The 24,102-nt window shown below is 46.5% G+C and overlaps 1 protein-coding gene across 3 annotated transcripts in view; it reads right to left on the reverse strand.

Moving 5' to 3' along the window:
* The window catches only part of LOC144162552 (receptor-type tyrosine-protein phosphatase T-like), a 616,771-nt gene that overhangs the window by 152,280 nt on the left and 440,389 nt on the right, over window positions 1-24,102 (reverse strand). Inside the window, exons 6-9 of one of the 3 annotated variants that reach the window (XM_077693137.1) lie at window positions 18,401-18,565; window positions 17,478-17,603; window positions 14,457-14,738; window positions 1,394-1,525 (exon numbers count right to left, since the gene is read on the reverse strand). The exons of the other annotated variants lie outside the window; for them this stretch is intronic. Coding sequence (XP_077549263.1) covers window positions 1,394-1,525; window positions 14,457-14,738; window positions 17,478-17,603; window positions 18,401-18,565 — 705 coding nt within the window. The remainder of the gene's footprint in view (window positions 1-1,393; window positions 1,526-14,456; window positions 14,739-17,477; window positions 17,604-18,400; window positions 18,566-24,102) is intronic. 3 annotated transcript variants of the gene reach the window in all.

Consider the following 24,102-nt stretch of genomic DNA (forward strand, 5'->3'; position numbering starts at 1 on the left):
CCGATGATTCTGCGGTTACTGAGCCGTCCGCATAAACGTGCGTGTCGTCTGCATAAATGGTAAACATATAGGGTGATCAAAACAGATTCGACAGGTGTTTTTAAAATTAGGTGCCTAAATTTACGCGGAAACCACCTTAACAGTGAGGTTATGCGCCAAGGGGGACCCAGAATTAGGTGGTAATTATTGATTTCGGTGACCTAATTACCTAAAACTGAATACTTACCTTTTTAGGGGCTGCATTAGGCAGGCATGTTTGCATTGAAAAGTTACACGCAATTCTTTTCTTACGCAGTTTCATTTGGCAGAATTATTCTAGCGCATCCGTACTTCGAGATATCGAACTCGAAGTGTAATTGTCTTTCGCATGATTACGCATGCTAGATAGCAAAGACCGGCGCAAAACTCATCTCCTTTGTTCTGTGTTTCGATAGTGGTTCGGAGTACTGCAGATTGCTGTAACGCCGGCCAAAACTGAAAGGGCGCCAGTTATCGCTTCGCGTATGCCTCCACCCCGTTGTCAAACTACGGACGGTACACCGCAGAAACGTCACATATCTCCGAGTACGGATGCGCTAAAATATTTCTGCTGAATGAAACTGCGGGGAAACACGAATGTGTCCAACTTTTCATACAAACATGCCTGCAGCCACTAAACAGTTAATTATTCAATTTTAGTTAATTAAGCCACCGACATCAATAATTACCACCTAATTCAGGGTCCCCCTGGCCGCCAAACGTTGCTGAGGAGGTGGTTTTCTCTTAAATCTAGGTCCAATTAAAAAAAAACCTGTCGACCTAACTTTGATCAACCTCTGTATTCCACTGCGAAAAACGTCAGTTCAGGTGCGGGCATGGACGTGTTTTTGCTTATTCCGGGAATTTTTGTTATTATATTTCATGGTGCGAGTATCCACGGTGGGAATGCTGCCTTGATAGGTCGCTGAAAATTTGCTGCAAGCAAGTCTCTTACATGCGATGCAGTGATGGCCGCCAGATGATACGCATGGCACCGAGTGATATGGTGTAGAGACGTTCGAAGACACTCTTGATGTTGAAGCACTGACTCCGACAGGCACGGAGCGTTCCGCAAAGTTATCATTGACTTATCAAATCGGGGTTTGAATGTGAGGCTTTGGCTACTGATTCTTTTTATAATATTGAGATCAAGGCGGCTCTAACGTAAAAAGGAGGCTTCGTGACTTATTCACATCGCGGTAATTATTTATTCCTTGATATTCATTGCATGTCTGTCCGTTTACCCAGCGACGTACTGCATAATAAGCCCGGCCATTTCCGTTGCTCTTTATTAAACGCAGCTAGAGTTTGATCAGTGTAGAGGCAATTTTACATAAAAGAGCTATAGCCGTTACAAGAAAATTTTCGTACTCACGTTTCTCGCAAGTCTCTCCTTGAAAGCCCGGTGGACAGATGCACTTCCCGGTGATGTCATGGCACACACCGCCATTTTGGCAAACGGGGCACTTCAAGTTGCAACTTGGGCCATAAATACCGTCAGGACAGGCTGAAACACAAGAACGCTACATGCTTTGCTTGTTTTTTGTAATATATTCTGAGTAGATACAGCTCTTGTTTACGCAATATACCTGCATGGCCCGGAGTAGTTAGACACGAAAGACAAAACATTTTTACATTTGTCCCGGGGGTGGAGAAAAACTGCATAGCAGGGCTTTTGTCTTAGTTGAAGTATTAAAATCTCCTACTGCTTCAGGTTAAAGAGAAGAGGAACATGGGTGGTGATGACAATGAATAATCTTTTTTGGCCGGGCTCGTGGTGGAAATATGGAAATAGAAACAAAACATCAGTGAAATCCCACTCTGTGAAGGCAGGTGACCAGCAGAACTATTTGTGGGTTACCGGGAAAGAATTCACCGGCATTTCAGCAACAGGACGTTTCCCGTTTCTGCCTCGCAGCATTCGAAGTCCTGACGTGTACGGCCCTTACGCTGGGCGTACACGGCCAGATCGTGGCTGGTGGTTTCCTTCCGGCGCTCCCGCATCCATTGCAGCTTATTCTCACGCATACGGTCTTGAAGGCACGTTTTTTTTCGCTCTGCGTCCAACAAGCGTCCTACCCATAACTCTGATGTAACGCAACTGCAATCACGTCGCTAGGTGATTTATGACGTCACAGTAAAAAGATACACCCATTGGTTCCGTACACAATGACATTTATTTTCTACATCTCTACGCACTGTCCCAGAAAGGCACAGGATGTGCCTTTGTTTAGTTTGATAGTTTGTACACTGTCATCACCAGCCTATCTACGCCCACTCCAGGGCAAATGCCTCTCCCATTATTCTCCAATTATCTCGGTCCTGTGCCAACTGCGACCAATTTATTCCCGCAAACTTCTTGATCTCATCTGCCCATCAAACTTTCTGCCGCCCCCTGCAGCGGTTGCCTTCTCTAGGGATCCACTATATTACCCTTAATGACCAACGGTTATCTTGCCTTCGCATGACGTGCCCTGCCCATTCCTTCCTAATTTCTACTAATATGTGTTTAACACGCGTTTGTTCCCTGACCCACCCCGCTCTCTTCTTGTCCCTCAATGTTACACCTATCATCTTCTGTTCCATTGCCCGCTGAGTAGTTCTCAATTTGAGTTGAACCCTCTTAGTGAGCCTCCAAGTTTCTGCCCCGTAAGTGAGTACCGTTAAGATGGAGCTGTCATAAACTTTCTTCTTTAGGGACAATGGTAGGCTGCCATTCATTATCGAGAATGTCTCCCGTATGCACTCCACCCCATTCTTATCCTTCTATATATCTCTGCCTCATGGTTGGGGTCCGGAATAACAACTTGACTTAAGTAGATATATTCGCTTACCACTTCCACTGCCTGTACACTGCTTGTACACTGTTTCAAGCCCAAAGTACAGGTTACTCCACACAAGCGTTGCACAAGTGCACATGAGACGCTTCGCTGACTGGTACCCTAGTGAAAAAATCTAAGGCCAATTGATGGCGGGAGAAGAGTCAGCGAAGTTAATATGGGTACAAAGGAAATAAAATCAACTTAAACGTTTACCGTACAGCGTAAAACTGGGGTGCAGGAAGCATTGGGTGAACCAACAGCGGTCAGCAGCGCGACCACACATCTGCGAACGTTTTCTGTCTAAGAAATGCATTGGCGAGACGTGAGACATTGTTATAGTTTGGGGAACGCTTACTGCACGAGCGCTATCAACAAATAGTCACCTAAGGTACTTGAAATGCTAAAACTAAATAAAAGTGTAAACTGGCTGTACATTATATACCTTATATATCCAACCTCGGCAGCGCTGGCTCGTGCCTGAGTGTTATTCTGGAAGGTTATTCGTGTTATTCGTGGCTGGAGGGTTATTCTTGTTTTTTTGCTAGTTGCAAGGTCGAATCCCCTAGGATACACTCTTTTTTTTGTAAGCTGATTTTTCGTTTTTGGGCGATGTTTTCTATACTGAGTTGACCATTTAGGGGCAGTAAGGTTCACTGGTCTAGGAACGAGTTCACAGAACGCGCGCAGACTGACACTGACGCGCTAGCGAGTTCTCATTGGCGTGCTGCCTCAAGCAGCTTGCGGGCAGTGGGCACTGGCCAGAATCAGCACACGCTTGGCCTGGTAGGAACACGCTTTTTACGATACAGGCATGAGTGAGAAAAGATCTAAATATGGGGGAAAGGTGCATGACATTTGAGCGTATGAAGTGACGTGGAGCGCGTTCATCCACTGTGTAGGCCTCGGCTAGTGATTGCTGCGATTCCAAGCCGTCCTGGTAGGTTTATCTGAGGCGTTTTACAGCCGAAAACACTACAGAAGCGCGGTATGGCGAAAATTGAGATATCGAGGATGCCCATTCAAAGATAACGTCCGATGCAAGCACGTTGTTTGAAAAAACCGAAACCAAAACTTATTTGAATGCAATTCTTGGACATTGTCCATTCAAGAAGCACCTTTCCTTGACGTCACTGCGGTTATTTGGTGCGGCCGCCGCAAACCGCGCATGGTAGTTTTCTTCTTTCAGGTTTTATAAAATAAATACCACCTTATCGCCCGGAAAACGATAAAAAGTGTGCTTATTTGATTCAGTCTACGCCGTGTAAGCAGAAACGGGAGCATGACAAATTCACTTCAGTGCCAGTTTAATTTGGATGGATGAGTATGTCCTTGGTCGGTATGTGTGGGCTGAAGCCATACATGGCATTTGTAAAATTATTATGATCTTCAAGGTATGATGGGAAGTGAATTCATATGATATTTTTAAAACATTTTTCCACACAGGACGTTAGGGAAATACGTCTTAGGTTCGCTGGTGCTAATGGCTTCCTACAGGCCTTGGAAGGAGTTTCATATCGGCATGCTTCCACTGAGAGGGTATTTTTCTTTTAATCCAATGATTAATAATGCAATTTAATAGAGCTTCTAAAGCATCACTTTGGAGATTTAGGAGGAGCTTATTTGTAACTTTGTCCTTTCCCGGTGTTGTGTTCCGGGTGAGGCTTGAGGCTGTGGCTTGAATTCCGGCTTCCGGGAAGGGTGCATCCAATTCGGGGTTGGCATCACCCGTATATTATGGGAAAAGCTGCACGATTTGGGTACCATTGCCTTTTTATGGTTTTTGGGGATCATAGAGAAATTCCGCCTCTGTTGCCGGATAATTATGAATAAGTCGCCTTAACTGGTGGGCTGTGGCCGACTTTGACTACTTATTTCCCATGAGGAATCGAAGGAGGTGCCACGTGCGGCGGGAGCCGAGGGTTCCCTGCAATTGCGTAAAAAAGTGTGCCCTGTGTTGATGACTTAGAGTACTAGCATAATCGGCGGCCTCGTGCGTCAATTTGGCTATTCTGAAACGTAATTTGTGGTCTGTTTTACGGTTTTTTCATCGTTTAATAAAACCCCATTGGGCCTCCCACAGGTGCAAAAGATCGGAATCTACAGCAGGGCAATCTCGCATGAGAAGGAATTACATTGTTTGTTGCTGAACAATTTCTACCATTCTGTGTGTGCTATCTTCAATTGATTGAATGCAACTCGTTGGGAGAATTCACGGTATTCCTACCCAGCTTTTGTGATTGAGTGTGATGACGCGGATTTAGCTGAATAACGTAAAGGTGACTTGCCAACGTTTCTGAGAGACATTCTCTTTTCAAGCCATGCGTTAAAGTGAGATCCAGAGTTTTATTTCGAGAAACACTATTCCATAGCCTGATCGAAGTGTCTGGAGCATCGCCAAATGCACGCTAGTACTTCACATTGCACCGTAAAGTTTCTGTCCTTTTTGTTGTCCTTATGATAGCCCCAAGCCGAATGTTGAGCATTGAAGTCTTCTACTATAATCAAAGCGTGCCCTTTTGTGCGCTGTTTGAAGGTTTTAAAAAGGGGGTCAATCTCACTTAGGAGAACCATCGGAGGGCTATAGATATACACTAGGAACAGGCTATTGCGATTTTTCTTTGGCGGGAGTAGCTCGACGAAGGTGAGTTAATGGTTGTGGACAGAGTGTGGACTTGCGGCGCTTTACTTGCCTGGACAAGTGTCGCTGCCCTTTTTTGTTGATTCGTGGTGTAAGTTGTGTAGCATTGGTGGGGAACTTTGTTCATCTCGGTTTCTTGTAACGCAATAACGGTGGGCGAATGTTGGGGCGCGTAGAAAGACAGCGATGCGTGTTTCCTGCGATATGAACGACAGTTCTATTTCTAAATATTGTTTCTTCGTTCTTCTCCTTTCTTTGTTGAGCTACTAGTGGGCACGGGAGCAGCGCCAACGGCGTCGCACTCAACCGTGTGTTTTTTTTCCACATGCAGGCATTGCTTGCATTCGTCGTCTTATGGCTGCCCTTGGTATCCTGGTGTTCCGCCTGCTCGTACTCACTACCGGAAAATGTGACTGGAAACAGCCACTACACACTCGTGCAGTACCGAGGCTATCGTGAGTACGCAAGTTTCGTCGACACCGGAACGTGGATGCAACTCGACCACACAATCTTCTCCGGCCTACATAAACGAGGCGCATCCGTCGGCAGGCTTCAGTGGGCACGGCAGCAGGGCCAATGGCGTCGCAGTCAACCGTGTTTTTTTTTCAACATCCAGGTTTGTAGCAAGTATACATTACAGGCTAGGAAAAATTATAACCATTTTTTTTTGCTGATGTTCCGGTGCCCACGGGTGTTTTGTGAGACGGTTGCTGAGTGTTTTTTTTTTATGGCGCCTTGTTGCGGGGTTCAGGCGACATAGAAAACAACCAACGGCCTACTACTGTGTTGGAAGCACTGTTAGAAATTGATCCATGGTCCGATAACTCTGCTGAAAAGATGTAAGATCTGTTTCAACTGCTTAAAGACACTCATGTACGGTCAATGCGAAGTTCCAAAAGTCAAGCTGAATTAGTTACGGAAGTAAAACCTATTAAAACTGGCCAAAAAGTAATTGAAACAACCATGACGAGTATACGAGACCAGTTGAATCAAATTGAACACAAGTTCAACGATCCGGAAAACTTTCGCTAACCGACAATCCACCGCGGAATTATCAATTCAAGAACTAATCACACAAAATTACGTATTAAAGTTGCGTCTAAACGAGCTGGAAGACCGGTCTCGTCGTAACAACTTCCCTAAAATAGCCGAAGCTCCGGTCACACTAATGATGTTTTTCAAGCTTAGCTAAACGCGAGGGGCAGTGGCCGAGCAACAACACCTCGTGTTTCTTTACTATTCACTAATATACAAAGCATTTTCAACAAACGCAATTTATTATCCAGCGCAAAAGACACATGTTATGCACACATAACCGCACTAAACAAAACCTGGCTTCCTACGCATGTACCCTATTCTGAAAGTTTTGTAAGCGCGTCGGATTTTACAGTGTATCGTTGCGTCAGGACGGAGCGCAGAGGTGGCGGAGTTTTACGAGCTGTTTCAAGAGATATTCCTTCGTCTATCATTGATGTGCGCAGTGAGTTACAAGTAGTCTTTTCCTTAATAACGCTTGATCATATCAAATATTCATATGTGTGTGCTACCGCTCGCCATCTTCGTCCTCTACATTGTCAATATAGTTATTAGTCTATTTCCATCATATCCATTGTTCCTCCTTGGTGATTTCAACTTCCCTGACATCAAGTGGCATACTTCCTCTCCGACTTTATCACCCTCTTCAATGCTGTCTAAAGATTTTTGAGATTTTTGTTTAGTCTTCTCCTTGTCGCAGTTAGTTACTCAACACACCAGAGTGTCATCTAATACTACAAACACCCCTGATCTGATTTTAACTACCCACCCAGACTATGCTTCAACCATTACTTGCTTACCAGGTATTTCTGACCGTTTACTGCTCATCTTTGACATAAACGCCACCACTCCAAGACGCACTAGATCAAGAAAAACGATTTTCGACAACAGAAAAGCCAACTTCAGTGTCATCAATAGTGAATTATCCGAATTTCTTGACGTATTCCTGACCGACTTTAACAACCGTACCGTCCAGTCTAACTGTAATATGTTTGCTGTCGGAGTTATTCACCCCAGCGTAAAGCACATGCCAACCTACACCATTGCCAGTAACGCACAATCCCCGTGATATAACGTCACTATAAAGGTCATGCCTTTATCGTTCAGGTAAGTTTTCAACTACAAACGCACGATGAGCCGCTTATAAAACCGCATCTAGTGATTAAGTCAGAAAACTGAAACACTCCAAAGATAATTTCATTTCTAACGTACTGCCATTTATGTTAAAAACAACGTTACCAACTTGCCCAACTTCCCATCCTGCTTAAAAACAAATGTAAGAACCTTTTGGCGCGTTATAAATCCCTGGAAAGACGATTCCAATTTATCGGAAGACTAGTTCGGTGGCGAGGTTCCCATAAATCAAAGTGTGACCGCCCTTAACCACACATTTGCCACCAGTTTTTCTAAAACATCAGACGTTCTGCTACCTGCTACCCTTCCCTACAATTACCCTATTCCACCAACAGTAGTGGTATCGCTTCTCCTATTAATAAATTAGGCAATCATTCCTCACCTGGTTACGATTCTATCAATACCAAATATTTAAGAAATACCGGAGAACTAAGTTCCATCATATTAGCTAACGTTTTCCAACAATCACTTGACACTTCTACTCTCCCAACTGAATGAAAAATCGCGAAGGTGGTCCCCATTCATAAATCTGGTAGAAAGCGTTCCCCCACTAACTATCGCTCCATCTCCCTAACCAGTACGTTCTGTAAACTACTACAACACGTAATATTATCAAACCTTGTAAATTTCTTCGAAAGCAACTCATTCCTCACAACAGCTCAGGATGGCTTTCGCACGTCATACTCTTGTGAAACCCAACTTATATGTTTTACTGATAAATTACACGGTATTTAGAACAACTCATTGCACGCTGATTGATTTTTCTTAGATTTCTCTAAAGCATTTCATAAGGACTGTCAAAAACTACTACTTCATAAATTAGCCAACTTAATCTAGATCCTAACATGCTCAAATGGATTGAATCCTTTGTCACAAATCGCTCACAATCTGTTTATGCAAACGGGTTTAATTCTAATTTTACCCATAACACTCTGGCGTTCCTCAGAGATGAGTAATTGGACGTTTCTAATTTTTAATCTATATTAATGACCTTTTTCTGTCCTATAAATTATAGTATTCATCTATTTGCTAATGAATACGTTATTTTTCGTGAGGTAAACAATATAAATGATTAGTGTATTGTTCATTCAGACCTTAAAAAAGATGCCAACTGGTGCCGTGTATGGTTAATGGAACGTATCATTATTAATTGTAAAGTTACGCGCGTGCCCCGAGGTTTTTGCAGTAAATTTACTTACAATCTAAATGACATACCTTTTGCATCTACTACCTCCTACATGTACTTAGGCGTCCACATAACATCAAATCTCACTTGGGCACTGCACATTGAACAGATAATCAGTAACGCTAACCGCACGCTTTGGTACCTACGCCGTAACTTTTCTAGAGCTCCATTCTCAATAAAATGATCCCTCTACAAAACATGAATTCGACCTAAATTAGAATATGTTTCTTCGGTATGGGATCCCTGTTACCCCAACTTGTTTACATCGCTTGAACTAGTTCATAATAATTCGACACGTTTCATAGTTTCAAATTCAATAGCACTGCCAGCATATCTGGAATGAAACCTAATCTATCATTGCCTACTTTGTCGTCTCGAAGAAATGTATTCCGCCTATAAACTTTTCATAACTTGCACCTCCATTCCATCTTGCACGACGAACTCATTCCATAGCCCCATTATCTATCCCATCGCTTCGATAAGCGTCACAAAGTTGCATTATCACCTATACTGATGCAGTTGCACAGTCGTTCTTGCCTCGTTCTTCCCATGAATGGAATCAGCTTGCCCCTGAAATTTTGTTTAATAATGATAACCGTCATTTTCGTGAAACACTAGCTAGAACTGTATATTCAGGATCCGCTTAATGTATTTTTAATATTAGCACGCTGACAGATTGTAATCGTGGTAACGCTGTATTTTATTATTTTCTGTTCACCATGAACCACGTCTTTTCAATGTAAACCACTCCCCTCTGTAATTTATTTGTCCCTGAGGGTATAATAAATACGCAAATAAATAAAAAAAATAAAAAAATAACTTTTGCTGCGTTCGGAGGACCCACAGGGGTCACCCTCGTTGCAAGGCTCCCTTTCGTCATGAGCAGTCATGGCCAGGGAGCAAGAATTATTGAGGAGGTGAAACAGGGCTTGCTCCGGTGGCGCGATAAAGTCACGGTGCTGGGCACGGCACCGACGCGACGGCACCGACGCGCCTCTCGCGAGACACCAAAGGGAAAAGGCGTGCCGGTTCAAGGTCAGCCAGTGCGTAGCCGGCTGCCGTCGTAGCAGACGACACCGACGAATCTCTCGTGCGACTGAACTTTTATTTGTGTCGGTTTGCGGTGGAAGAAAACTCCGCGTTTCAAACATCGTTGTTTTAAGACAAAGGGGCATTGATTTTTCTAGAACGCGAAACCTACAAAGAAATACATCTGGTTCAGAATCTAGGTATGATTAGTTCCAGTGAATGATGGTTCTTATACTCCATGCCACTAGTTCATATTCAGACTTCCCGAACTTCGCAGCCCTGCCTGTGCAACACGAAAAGCGCGCGCAAATCTGAGAACCCGCCCGCGAGAGTGACGAGAGTGAACCACTCGTGGAGCGACGGCAGCGTCGGCAGACGTCGTCAGCTCCGGGATTCCTTCTAGTGGTTCATTTCAAGGGCGGACACGGCTTGCAACTAGGGCAGTATTTATTAATATCTGCTGTTAAAATGCCCACCACTTCTATTTATGTATTTTACAGAAAAAAATCTGGCCATTTTCACAATATATTCGATGATATTGAGAGAGACGGGTGGTTCCTGTTGATCGCGTTTATTAATAAGCTGGCTGACTCCGAACGTTCCGGGGAGGCCGACCCCCCGATGATGATGATTATCCGCAGATGATAATGACGATCGGCGGCTGGCTATGAGTGATCGAGGAGCATACCTCTCGGTGACCAGATAGGATGATGATGATGCCAGGTTCACGGGGAATATTCTCATTGCACAACCCTGATGCTCACAAAATTGCGATTTTTGTGCGTCGTCAAAACCCTGCGTGTCCTTGGCCTCCACCTAGACGCGCTCAGGCAAAATGGTCTCACCATCAGCAAGCTGGACGCTAAGGTGTCTGCAGCTACCCGACTCATCCGAAGAGTTTCCAACCGCCACGCGGGCATGAAAGAGACGAGCCTCCTCCGACTTGTACAATCTTTCGCGATAAGCCACATTGCCTACGTCGCGGCATTCCATAATTGGAAAGCAGCCGAACGACAGAAGATTGATGCCATCATCCGCAGGGCATACAAGGCAGCACTTGGACTATACGTGCACACCAATACGGACAGGATTTTCGAACTTGGCGTCCACAACACGCTGGACGAAATAGCTGAGGCCCAACGTACGGCGCAGCTTGAAAGATTGTCACAAACAAGAACGGGATGCTACATCCTACGACGACTCGGCCTCCGAAGACAGGAGATGCAGGACAACAAGGTCCCAACATCGCTCCCACAAGATCTGCTGCACAGCCTCCACGTGCCTCCAGTTCCCCGGCACATGAACCCAGAACACAACCAGGAAAGGAGACTCGCAAGAGCAAAGACACTCACAGCAACGCACGACACGGATAAGGGCGCTTTCTACGTCGATGTAGCCCAATACCCGGACCGACCAAATGCGTACGTCGCAGTTGTAATAGCCGCCGTCTCTGGTGACGTATACACTGCGAGCAGCATGAAAGCCAGAAGCGCACACCACGCCGAAGAAATGGCCATTGCACTTGCAATCACAAATCCAAGATGCACCACTGTGCTTAGTGACTCGAAGACGGCGATCATGCATTACGCTACAAACTGTGTCTCCCCCAGTGTTGTGAGGGTGTGCGGGGCCCTACCCCCCAGAACGACACCAGTGACTTTAAGATGGTTTCCGGCACACGTGGGTCCACTGGACTCACGCGATGGACACGGCAACCGCAATGAGGAGGCGGACCGGGCAGCGCACGCGCTCACCAGCCGCGGCGCTCCTGAGAGTCCAAGCCCCCGATTTGCGACGCAAGTGCCCGAAGAAACGGAGCCACTCACTGCATATAGAGACATTCTCGAGTGGTACCGCATCAATCGCCGAACTTTCCCACCACCACACCCTAACCTAACTAGACAAGAAGCAGTGATTTATAGACAATTACAGACTTGTTCATTAATGACTCCAGTGGTAGCCAAACACATCTGCCCAGAGGTGTATGTTAGTGATATGTGTACACTATGCAACAGAGAGAGAGCCACCATGGCCCATATCCTATGGGATTGTGAAAATCACCCGCAAGAAGCCAGAAACACTACAATTCCGCCAAGATTCATGGACGCCATGAAGAATGGAAACTACGAAGACCAACTCCAGGCTGTCCAGCTGGCAATGGCTGGCCTCGAACGCCAACGGCCTGCAAGCGCCGCCTCCACGGAGGTTGTGTGAGCAAGCCTGGAAGGGGCTCAGCTATTGCGACGTACTAGCCGCGTCTTCACAGCAGGCTCTAATAAAGGTTGTTTCTCTCTCTCTCTCTGTGCGTGGCGTCCGTAGAAGAACATGTAAACAATGGCAACGCGCTTGACGCGCTATCTGTTGCCCTGCTCCAAAAGCTGCATTTCCTCCTCGCCAGGCAGTGACATTAACGTGCCACCCACCAGCGCTGTCCCAGCCCGGCAGATTCCCCTCCTCAAATACTTTTTTCTCCGTGGTCATGGCACTGTACGATTGACTAGGTGGGTTGCTTGGCTGGTTACCGTGCGGCTGCTGGTCGAATTGCCGGGGCAATGATGTTTGACATTCTTGCTGTTTTTCCTTTTCAGTACTTCTGCATCCTCTTGTCGTTGTTGAAGGGTAGCAATGCAGTCTTCCATAGATTTGGCCCAGGAATCAATGAGCTTTTCAATGCGCTCTATTTCAGAAGACGCTGTATTGCTGAATGTGGTCTGCGCTGTGGTCGGGGATGTTGCTCTGTCATGGGCTCGCTGTGTCGGTACCACCTGCTGCGTTGTTAGGCTGGTCAGTAATTTTTCGATGCAACACTTTAGATTTTGCGTGCGAATCGTCTGCAAATCGAGTTGTTTCGTGAGGTTGGCGTTTTTTTATTTTAATTGCTGAAGACGAGGGTCATCAGTCACTCACGACATGGTATTATGTTGGACTGGGAGAGGGGGAAGATCTCGCGGTTCTGGTATCGATGAAGCAACTATGGACGACGAACTTGCGTGTTGTATTGGCTGCTATCCTTGAGCGTTGTTTGCGATGCTAGAGGACTTCACACTTCAATGTATGTAGATGGGCTGGCCAGAAGAAAGCATTTTTTTCTGCTTTCCTTTCTGGCGGTTGGGTGGGCAAGTCCGCATAATTTACATTTCGATGTGCAGATGTGCTCTTGGGGAGGGTCCCGTTCATTACTGGGCACATACGGTCAAGTCAGGCGTCGGACAAACGTTGCGTTGGCTGCCGATGGCTCCACACAAAGTGCACCATTGAACCGATCGACGATACGGGCGGCTTCGAGTGTGCAGTCCGTGAGCGCGAAATATTGCGACGTTGCCATCCCGCCGCTGGTTGTTACAAACGGGAAGGCGTCTACAAACCGGGCTCCAACGCCTCCGTTATGCGTGGTAGCGTGGTGAAGAGCGGCCAACCAAAGTTTCTGCCTTGGAAGCGACGACAAGAAGCCGAAGGCAAACTTAACTGGTTTACTGACGAGAGATAAGCAGAAGCAATACAGAAAAAAATACCCTTACGGGCTAGGTTACAGTACAGGACTCGAGCAGAGCGACCACATGAAATTGCTGCTCCAAAACGAAAGAACTATCTACCTAGAGGTCGGGTTTTATGGAATCGCCGTAACGGCTCCACGGCTTCTTCCGGTGCTTTTTGCACACGGCGCGAACATAGTACAGACACACACAACCCTCTTTCCAGAGTTCGTGAGGGCGGGAAGTATCGGGGCTTTTTGAATCTGATAGAGGGGAACGAGGATGTATCTGCTGCGGCGTCTGCCCACCGAGACAAGCCGCTGCACGAAGCGTTTGCCGCCGCCGAAGTTTGAATCACCGACAGCGCGACGCTCACACGTCGGCCGTTCAGAGGCATGTTGTCATCTATCCTAGGCAGGCTTGCACTCGCAACGTGTAGGACGCGCGAACACGGTAGCGGTGCGGAGGATTGTAACCGGAAGTGCAAAGGGACGTGCGGGCCTTCGAAAGTCACTACGGCGGAGGTGAATTTCCCAAGCATTCGGGCTGGCACAATGTGGCGTCCTGCTGACGCAATAATATAAGGCAGTTGATCGGCGGCCGCGGCAGCTGCAGCTGCGGCTGATTTCACCGTGGCCATAGACGGCCTAGGTGGGATGTGCTACGTGGTTTAGTCTTCAAGTGGCGATTGCTGGCGTGTGGACGTCCCGATGCAATTTGAGCTGCGTCAATCGACCGGGAGTAACTTTGAGAAGCAGATAATACCAGGTACATGAGGAAATCTGCAGAGAAACAGCATAAAGGCGCTGGTCAAGGCGGGGCACCATGCAGCGTGCGTGTTCTTCGGTGGACTACTTCTTTGTCGAGCAAATGCCCAGAGCGCTGCATTTGATGTAATGAATACGCGAGGGTACACTTCGCCAGCGTAGGGGTTGGGTGTCGATGGTACAGCCAGCGCCAGTAAGTTAACCCTGCGCGTTACTCGATAATGTGCACTCGAATGAAGCGGAGTCGGGTACTCCTGCACAAATTTTATGCCGAACACAATCATTATGCATGAAAGTGCGCTGCCGTGCCTTTCCGTGCTCTACAACGCAAAGTAAGGACAGAGAGAAACTTACTGCGAACAATCACCCTGAAGACGCCCCGACGTTTTCCAGCCGATTCACCATGGCCTTGGGCAATGTACACTCCGCTGTGGTACAGGTCGACTGTTGGTATATCCCACTGAGAGGTGACCGAATGGCTCGTGAGCTTTAAATGTTCTCCCGCCGAGTTAACTCTGGCCCAGAATTGCACAGAGGGAGTCGCGCTTTCTCCGGGTACAGCCTGAACCCGTAGAATTACATGGTCGTGCAAGCTGGCGGTCACAGTGTACTTCTGGGGCAGGAAAGTGGGATTGTCTGCACGAAAAACAAACATACATAACGGCACTGAGACTTGTAAAGACATTCGAGAAAAGCGAAATTAGTTTTTTAACAGAGAAGAAGTTTAGCAATTTCTTGATTCCTGCGTTTCACAGAACTCAGCACAAAAATATAAAGAAAAACAAAATCACCGGCAGGACTGTAACCTGCGTCAGGTAGATCAACGGAGTTAGAGCCAGTCGTCTTACCCACTCGGCTACGACCGTATTTCTTTATGTTTCCTTATTACATTGGATATTATGCTGAGGCTCAACAGTACGAGGACTACATAGTCAAGCAAACAGAAGAATACCCTGAAGTTAGGAGGAGCACAAAAGCATCAAAATTCAGGCAAACACAGACAAGCATTTAAAAGAGAGAATCAGTCAGGCGGTTGGTCATGCGAATTACACACACTATGTACAAATGCCACAGTTTCACGGAAATATGACTTTGTTGATACTGGTGGCTTGGCATGCCTATCACGTAAACGACATGGCCACAGACTGTATAAACCAATCAACACAAACATGTGATAGTGCGGGTCACCAGGATAGCCAAACGGCAAAAATCGGTTTGAGAAAGGCGCAATATTCAGGTCTTTCCTGAGCGTTCGCTGCAAAATGACACGGAAAAAGACATCTTCTCTGCAATCTACAAAGCCGTGATCAATTGTCTCTGCTCAAGAACGGAGCCTATAGTCTGTCGACGAAGTGGATTTGTTTTCAAACAATAACTTTATTTACATATAAATATACACTTTGTGCGCAGGTTAAACATGTTTCAGGGGTAGCTATGACAGCGCCTGTGCCGGTTACACTTTTTGATTAGTCATGTGACAGCGACCGTAAATCTAGGAAAAAAACGTGAAACAAGGAACAAGAACAACGAAAACAGCAACAAAGGCTGTACAGTAAAAGAGGCCGAACAGTAACAGAGGCTGAAGGAATTATGTGGGTTTTATAAGCCGGTGCTAATCTCTCATTCTCGGCTGTGATGATGGGGAAAGGAATCAGGCCACCTGCTCGACGCAGAACCCGTGATAGGGTACACGTCGTACCTGGGGACGTCTAGTTTAAGTGTGCGCGTTCCGTTCGTTCTTTCTGTTCCTTCAATTTGCTTCTTCTTCGCTGCTACAGAAACAAAATGGAGTAAAGGTCGTTGAGGCAGCGAAGAAGCAAATCGGCTGCAATCGTGAAATTAAGCCGTCGCGATGGCCCTAAAGGTGGCGTACAGCTTCGCTACCTTCAAGTCTCACGCGTTAGTGTGAGCTTCCTTTATTTTTGTTAACATCCACACGATAATGATACATAGAGCCGGGTTTAGTACACTGAAATATCCGGGATTTAAGCTGGAGGAATCCGATCAAAAGTATCGCACCTTTTTGTCGTGTACTGAGTAGACGACACGGTGACAGTTATGGCCGTCGGCAGGGGGATGCAAAAAAGGATTTGCCATCTCCAAGCCACCAAGGAACACATTGCCACGCGCAATTGCCCTCTCTCTCTTTCCAGTCAATACAATGGGTTTGCCCGGCTCAACACAAACTCCTGCCTACGGCCATGGCGGCAGTCGCAGGAGTTGGACCCATGCTTGAGCGATTTTAGACGCGAAAGCTGTGGTGATGATTTTAGATTTAAGATCGTCGTCAAACAATAAGCTGATAACTCTGATACGCTTGATAAAACGAACTTATGGAGGTCACTCTGGTGGACGTTATGAAGTGCGAGATAATGTTGGTGCTCAGCTTTCGCCTCATTCACTGAGCTCTCCGCGCCAACCATTCCTTTCTCCTCGCCCAACACACGTAGAGTGCCAGCCTACGTTTAGCAACTATTGTAAATCCGACCATGGCAGTCTAGTTGGGCCTTTTGGTTTTCGTAACTTAGTCTCTATCTATATTTCGTGCTCCAACACCGCAGGTTCTTTCCAGTAGTTTACATTCTTGGAACGCACTAGCCGTCGTGACTAGGTGTGGGATTCAGTCATTTTGCCCCGTGTATTCTTCTCACCATGTGCCTCACCCGGCTTTACTCGGTTCGGGAGAGCGCCGGTGCTGCAGGGATTCGATCGATTAAGTTACCCTCGGCACAGCGACTAGGCTTGAGCTTCCAGGGGATCCTTGCGTTCGGTGAGGAGATCCCGTCACTCCTTGTTATGATCTATGCACCTTTGTGAGGAGGGGTGGGACACTGCGTCATGTTTAAAGACTATTGTGAAATTGCTCAAACTCAGCCAAAGCAGGTCGGTAAAACTGTACGCACGAAAAATAAGAGAGAGAGAGAGAGAGAGAGAGAGAGAGAGAGAGAGAGCGAGAGCGAGAGAGAAGTAAAATTCTTGTGTGTGCCGAAAATGAAGTAAGGAAGGGGATGGGCAGGAGCCTTCATTATTCTTTTCTACCCAAGTGGCGGTCACGAGCCCTTGAGCCATGTCGGCATCTTCAAGCATTTGGACAGCTTTTATTTGAGTTTCCGGGTCACAGCTGAGCAGACCGCACTCGAATTGCTCTGAAGTACGAATATCTAGCTGTTGCAAGATATTTTGGTTTTCCGAGGGCATGCTCACAAGAAAAGGTGGAGGGTAACCCCTGCGGAACACCATTTACACTTGTCGTCAAAGAGCTGAAGGTGGTAAACGACAGTAGTTTTACAAACCGCTGCTCCTCTGTTGAGGCTGTACAAGTTGCATCGGAAAAGGTTATAGTTAAAGAAAAGCTCCAGTGAAGGGAGTGCTTACCTTTTGGTCCGTAAAACATAGCAGGTGAACCGACGTTGGAAAGGGTAGATCTTTCTACCAGGCACCAGAACATATTCGTTCTTGCTTGTGGCCACTGATTACTTGATAAAGCAAGGTAATAAGTCCCTGGAAGTTTTGAGAATACGCGGTAAACAAGTTTCGCAAGCCACATACAGAACGGGATAATAATAGTATGGATCTCTCTACTTCCCTGTAACTTTAAAATACGTTTCTACTGCTGTATGACTGTGTAGAACCGCATGCGATATATTTTAGCAGTTTGCTTTGAAACATGCAAACCCCTATTGATTACTGGTGTACAACAGCTGCTGTGCTGTCGCGCGCACAAGCACGCGCACACATATATTCAGGGAGGCGTATGTTTTTGCAGCTGAAATACTATAGGAGTATGTCTTTAACTTGTTGACATGGTCTCTATTTTCTGCGCCGCCTATCAACTGGTCTTGCAATGGCAGTCGAATCGAGGCTATGATCACGTTCCGTGTCTTTCTATTGGGCTGAAGACAGAGATTTTGACAGCTCTGACCTCAGTAAGCAGCTGTAGGCTGCTGAAAAGACGAAGACGGCGGGTCGCACCGAAGGATTCTTGAACTACGGATCCCACCCACAAGTAAGCTTTATTGCACTGCTCAACAATGTTTTCGTTGTCTTATTCTATCCCCGCACGATGCCCGCTTACTGGCCAACGAATGCACCCGGAGGTGGCAAGCAAGATGAAATGAAAGGTAATCTAGTGTAAATTTTCACCACGAAAACTCTCCCTGAATTCTCACTTTTCTTCAACCGCTGGCATGTGCTCAACAACTCCAAGCACTCCACCTTTTCCGGAAATAATACCACATTTCTTTCTATTTTGGGATTGCAAAAAAAAAAAAACTACAAATTTTTCTCGATATAATTACCGTTTATGGGTTTTGGGTGTCGGGTGAAGTTTGTGAAATCTACTTCTTTTATGGAGTAGTCGAAAGTGATTTTGCGATCACTTGGGCCATGGCATTCCAGTTTCGATGTGATGCTGTCATTGTAGATGAAATCTCGGTGCAATGCCGTGATGTCGAGCACTTCCTCTGCAAGTAAAAGAGAACCCGCGCTGAAAGTTTTGCACGTATTTTCAACGAGTTTTCAGGTTTACTCAATTCAAAATCTATCATTTTAGCTTCGTTTTCGGGTTGTTTTACGTTTCGTAATTAATAACACTACAGTGGAGACCGATGCAGTGCACAAAGTGTTAAAAAAGGACAAAGGCCAGTTTTGAAGCGTGGGTAACTCATTGAATACTCCATTTCACAACCTCTTAGGTGCGGATATTTTTGATGAGCTAGTGGTGGCAGAAATCAATGGCCGAATGACTGAAGATCACCGACGTAAATTAATGATATCAATTATTGGACCTAGTGGTAGCAGATATCTAATGCAGCAGGAAACGACCGCTCTGCTTCGTATACATTAGAAGAACCAATAATATTTTAGGGCGGAAACTTTGTTGTATTTAACCATATAAAGGCGGACACGCTTTATACATACACTTTATTATCACGTTATTATTCTTTCCTATTATTTTTATTGTCTTTTTCCAAATATCAGCTCTATATAACAGCACCGAAAAAGCCGAAAAGTGTAGAGTTTCCCTGTAGGTGAGTTCCCCATTCTCATAGCCACGCAGAGCTGATCTACGTCTCAACAGCCTGCAGTGGCCTAATACGATATGGCTTCCAGAAAAATCAGTGAATGTATTTTTCCTGGATCAGAAAAATGCTTCAACTGTTCATAATTTCAGAACTGCGGCACGATTTATTTGTACTTAATCTAATGTTGTGACTGCTTCCGCGGTCAGACTACTTCAGCCGACGATCTCAAATTAAAAACACTTAATATTATATTTCACCTATCCTCATGGTTAGGTCTGCAACCATTATACTGAAAAGACAGCAGGGGCCCGAAAGGTGTGTTATTACATATATTGAAACCATAATTGTGTTTGCAGGCACACTTCGGAGATGTGGGGTACAGCACGCATTAAAATGTAACTTCTTCGACATAGTAAATGTAAGTCCAGGAACGTAGGCTATCTCACTTCGAACGCTTGCAACAGCATTGGTCCCTTAGGGGCTGTTCTCTTATAAGTGACTCTCTTCTGCTTCGAACAGTTGACGTAAATCATACAATATGGGGATGCCCCAGGCAGCCGCATCCTATTTCCCTCCAAAGAGCTACGTTTGAGCAGTGGGTGGTTGCCACGTAGAGATTATTTTTTGCAGGCCAAGAATACCCCAGGCAGGACTGGGGTTGGTACTATTATGAGTAACATGAAAGGGAACACAGGAACGCGTGGCAAACAGCCTCGAACCAGACTCGGAGCGATACGCGGATGGCGCTGTGAAAACAAAGGGGGAAAGGAGGGCGCTGTTCCACTAACTGTTGGCACTCCAACACGCTGGCATTTCTGCAAAGCAGCAGCATTCGTCATCTCGCCGATAATACGGTATCGTTCAACAGCCGATAAGACGGTGATCGTCACAGTGGCATACAAAGATTTATTTTATTTTCTTTCATTCATCCTGTTTTTCTTTGCACAACCGCTTAATAGCACCCTCAGACCGAGGTCGTCCTGAACCGATTGTTTAGTTGAATCGACGCACCTAGTTGTCAGTGCACCTTGAACCTTGAAAGTGGTGGCCCTCGAACCAATGACGAGGCAAATAGAATAAAGAAAAATGAAAAGAATCACAGATAAATTGTCTGTCGTGCGACTTTTTTGCACCAAGTTTGTTCAGAAAAACTCCCGTCGCACACCGCAGTGGCCCACGCAGAGCAGTCCGATGGGGTTTTGTTACCTGACGACGCCCAGAGTGCCACTTAAACAACGGGAAGATATAGTAGAAATGTCTATAATAGGTTATACGCAGCGCAACATTGCTCTCGTGACAGGCCGCCCACTCAGAACGGTCAATCGGATTATACAGGCTTACCGAGATGAACGACGTATAAATGATGCGCCGCGCCGCAGGCGACCCCGCGATCAACTACGAACGACCAAGACCTTTTCATCGCGGCTGCCGTCAACGACAAACCATTTCAAAGTGCAAAGGACGTTCGAGGTGCTCTTGGCCTTGCAAACTTGAGCGACAGCACGGTACGGCGAAGGCTTACAAAAGCAGGACGGCGAAGTCGCATCGCCGCCCCGAAACCTCTGCTCACCGCACCCAATAAAGCAGCGCGCCTGAGATTCGCTACTGAACACCGAAGCTGGAGTGAGTGCGAGTGGAAGTGTGTGGTTTTCTCTGACGTGTCCACGTTCTCGAGCCGCTAGGACCAACGAAAGAGAGTGTGACGGAACCAAAACACCCGCTTTAGTCCACAGAATATCCAGGAGGTGGCCACCAGCGGACGCGTGTCTGTGAACGTCCGGTGGACGATTTCCCAAGAAGGCCTAGGCGCACTTGTGAGAGTTGATGGGAGGTTGACCAGTGCTGCATATTGCTCTCTACTCCAGCACCAAATGATCCCCTACGTGTTGAACGGGCTGCACCCGGATGGTTGTTAATTTTTCCAGCATCACTTGTCTCCCGTTCACACAACGAAGGACGTGGCGCGCCTTTTGTAAGAGCGATGGGGTAATGCAACTTCAGTTGTGCGCGAAGGGTGGCGACATGATCATTACAGAGCATGTTTGGGGCCGTATGAAAGTGAACCTTTTCAAGTTGTCCCTGGAATTGGCGAACTCCGACATAATATGGGAAGCAATAAAACATGAGTAGAGGTGCCTTCAACCGGATACCGCATTCATCGAGGCCCTCTACGTGTTCCTGCCCCAAAGAACGGAGGCCGTCGTTAAAATCAGCGGTGGAATGACGCGTTATTAAGCCACCAACGAACAAAACAACGGACAACCATGAGCTGGGGTGACGCTATTGCCTGATTTCATTAGCGTATTTTTTATTTGGCAAGCGCAAATAAACTGATTTTCTACTCACCCTTGCAGCCCATTTTTCCTGCTTTACAAGCTTTACCATAAATCAATATTTATATAAGGCCGGTTTCAGACCGCTGCCGCAACTGTCGTAAAACTTTAAAGAATGACGTCATTTCACGTCTCAGCCAACCGAACTGCGTGACCTGCCGCTTTTTAGGTGCTTATATCACGATATGGCTTTTACGTCGGTAGTCTGAACATGGCCTCAGTAACAGTGCTACCTTTTGTAAATATTCGGCGCAAGATGTTACCAGCTGCGCCATATATAATAGGTTTATCACTGTCTGCTGGCCATATGCACGGCGGTAATAAGAACAGTTGTTAGAACAGCGACACCCTTTCCACTTTGTTTCTGACGGCGGCCGCTGCGTATCACCCCTATCTGGGTTTGAGGGTGTTTCTCGGCGTTCCTGTGTTCCCTTTCATATTGCTTATAATAGTACAATACAAGAAACATGACCAAAAAAAAGAAAGAGAGAGAGAGAGAGAGAGAGAGAGAGAGAGAGAGAGAGAGAGAGAGAGAGAGAGAGAGAGAGAGAGAGAGAGAGAGAGAGAGAGAGAAAGAAAGCTCTTTATTAGAGGAAAGCAGAGAGGACTGCCGGCATGTTAACGCCGACATGCTACTCTGCGGGGTACGGGAGTAGGGAAAAAAAGTTTCTATAGAAAGAAAGGTGGAAGAGAGAGAAGAAAGGAGAAAATAAAAGAAGTGAAAAAAAAAGAGGAAGCGTGTGCGTTGCGGTCCGTCAGTGCGACACGTGAAAATACCGCGCAAGAATGGTCTGGTCCTATATCAGCTCAGCGACGCCGATGTCATTGAGATGTTCAAATAACGCGGTTAGCACTTTACGCTGAGAGGAGGGAGATGGCCATGGTCCCAGAAGTGCTTTTAAAGTCAAGAAACTGTGGTTGAGGCACTCGATCTTCTGTGCGAGGTTGTTTCTTGCTTGATAGTATGTAGGACACTCCAGTAAAATGTGCTCGACGGTTTCTGGTGAACCGCAGTTGCCACAATAGGGGTTCGAGGTTAGGCCAAGGCGATAGCGGTAGGTATGTGTTAGCGCCACGTTGAGACGTAAGCGATGGAGCAAAGTCTGTAGCCTACGTGGAAGTCGCTCCGGTAACCTCAGTGCCAAAGTTGGGTCGACATGATGCAGGAATGCGTGCTGGTTTTCCGGGAGAGACCAGAAGGTGCTTCTTTCCCTGAAAACAAGCTCCTTTGCTAGCCTAGAGGCATCGTGCTTCGTGAAGAAAATGTTCCTCACGTTCCGCAGTTGCAATCCTCTCTTGGCAGCCTCATCTGCTTTTTCATTGCCTATGATGCCGCAGTGGGCAGGGATCCACTGCAGTATCACGCGGTGTCCGGCGACACAAACTAGATGACTTAGGTAAGAGACATCGCGGGATATATGTTCATGAATGCTGAAGCAGCTGGCACGTCGAAGAGTTTGCAGTGCTGCCTTCGAATCCGTAAAGATTACCCACTGTGCTGGCTGCTAGCGGAGAATGTAGCGAAGTGCTTGTTTGATGGCATGAAGCTCAGCAGATGTAGATGATGTTGGGCGCTCAAGACGGTATGAGAGTGCTTGGCCGGTGGATGTAATGAAGAGCCCAGAAGAACTGCAGTCAGGCGTAGATGATCCATCAGTAAAAATGTGGGTCATACGAGCGTATTGGTCACTTATATGGCCAAGTGTTAGTTGAAGGAGGCATATCTGAGGCATAACTTTTTTTGATGTGAGTCCAGGTATGTTTAATTTTATGCATAGGGGTGATAGAGTTCAAGGCGGGAAATCAGATGGCATGAGTTGTCGTTGTTGGGTATGTACAGAGATGTTTATAGTATTTAGAGTTTCTGCGAAGCTCGAAATTTTGTTGCATCGTACAATACCTGCCAAGAACTTGGATTTTGCGTGCAGCGTATGCCTCAAGTATATTCGAAATGTTTCCTGCATTCTAATAATATCTAAAGGCAAGCAACCAGCCTCTGCGACAGTGCCAACACACGATGAGCCCTTAGGAAGGCCGAGGCAGGTACGCAGGCAGTTATTTCTAGCCGCATTGAGTTGCTTTTTGCATGTGGGCGACAGCCGTTGCACAACAGGCAGGCTGTAGCGCAGCAAGCCGTCTACATATGCTTTGCAGAGAAGCACCATGGATCTGCAGTCGCTGCCCCATCTACATCCAGCAAGGTATCCAATAACTTGTGCCACCGCGGAGAGACGAGTACGTAATCGCTTGACTTCCGGCGCCCATGATAGATTTCTATCTACGATGATCCCAAGGTATTTTTGGGTTCGTGCGTATTGCAGACAACGACCGCCAAGGATTAGAGGGTATTGTCTCATCTGCTTGCGGGTGAACGCCATGGCAACGCTTTTCTCGGAAGAAAGGCGGAGACCCTTGGACGCAAGGTACGAAGACACATTGCTCAAAGCTTTCTGCAGCCGCTGTTGCGTTGTACGACGTGACTTTGCCGCAAAGCAAATGCAGATGTCATCCGCATAAAGTGTGACCTTGACGCCGGGAGGGAGCGCACGCTTTAGGTGGATAAGCGTAAGGTCGAATAATAGAGGACTTAAAACGGCTCCTTGAGGCACTCCTTTCTGTATACTATGATGGGAAGTAGGGCCT

Source organism: Haemaphysalis longicornis, unplaced genomic scaffold, assembly GCF_048455015.1.
Source record: "Haemaphysalis longicornis isolate Haplotype H1 unplaced genomic scaffold, Haemaphysalis longicornis Haplotype H1 scaffold_12, whole genome shotgun sequence".
In the NCBI taxonomy this organism is placed as follows: domain Eukaryota; kingdom Metazoa; phylum Arthropoda; class Arachnida; order Ixodida; family Ixodidae; genus Haemaphysalis; species Haemaphysalis longicornis.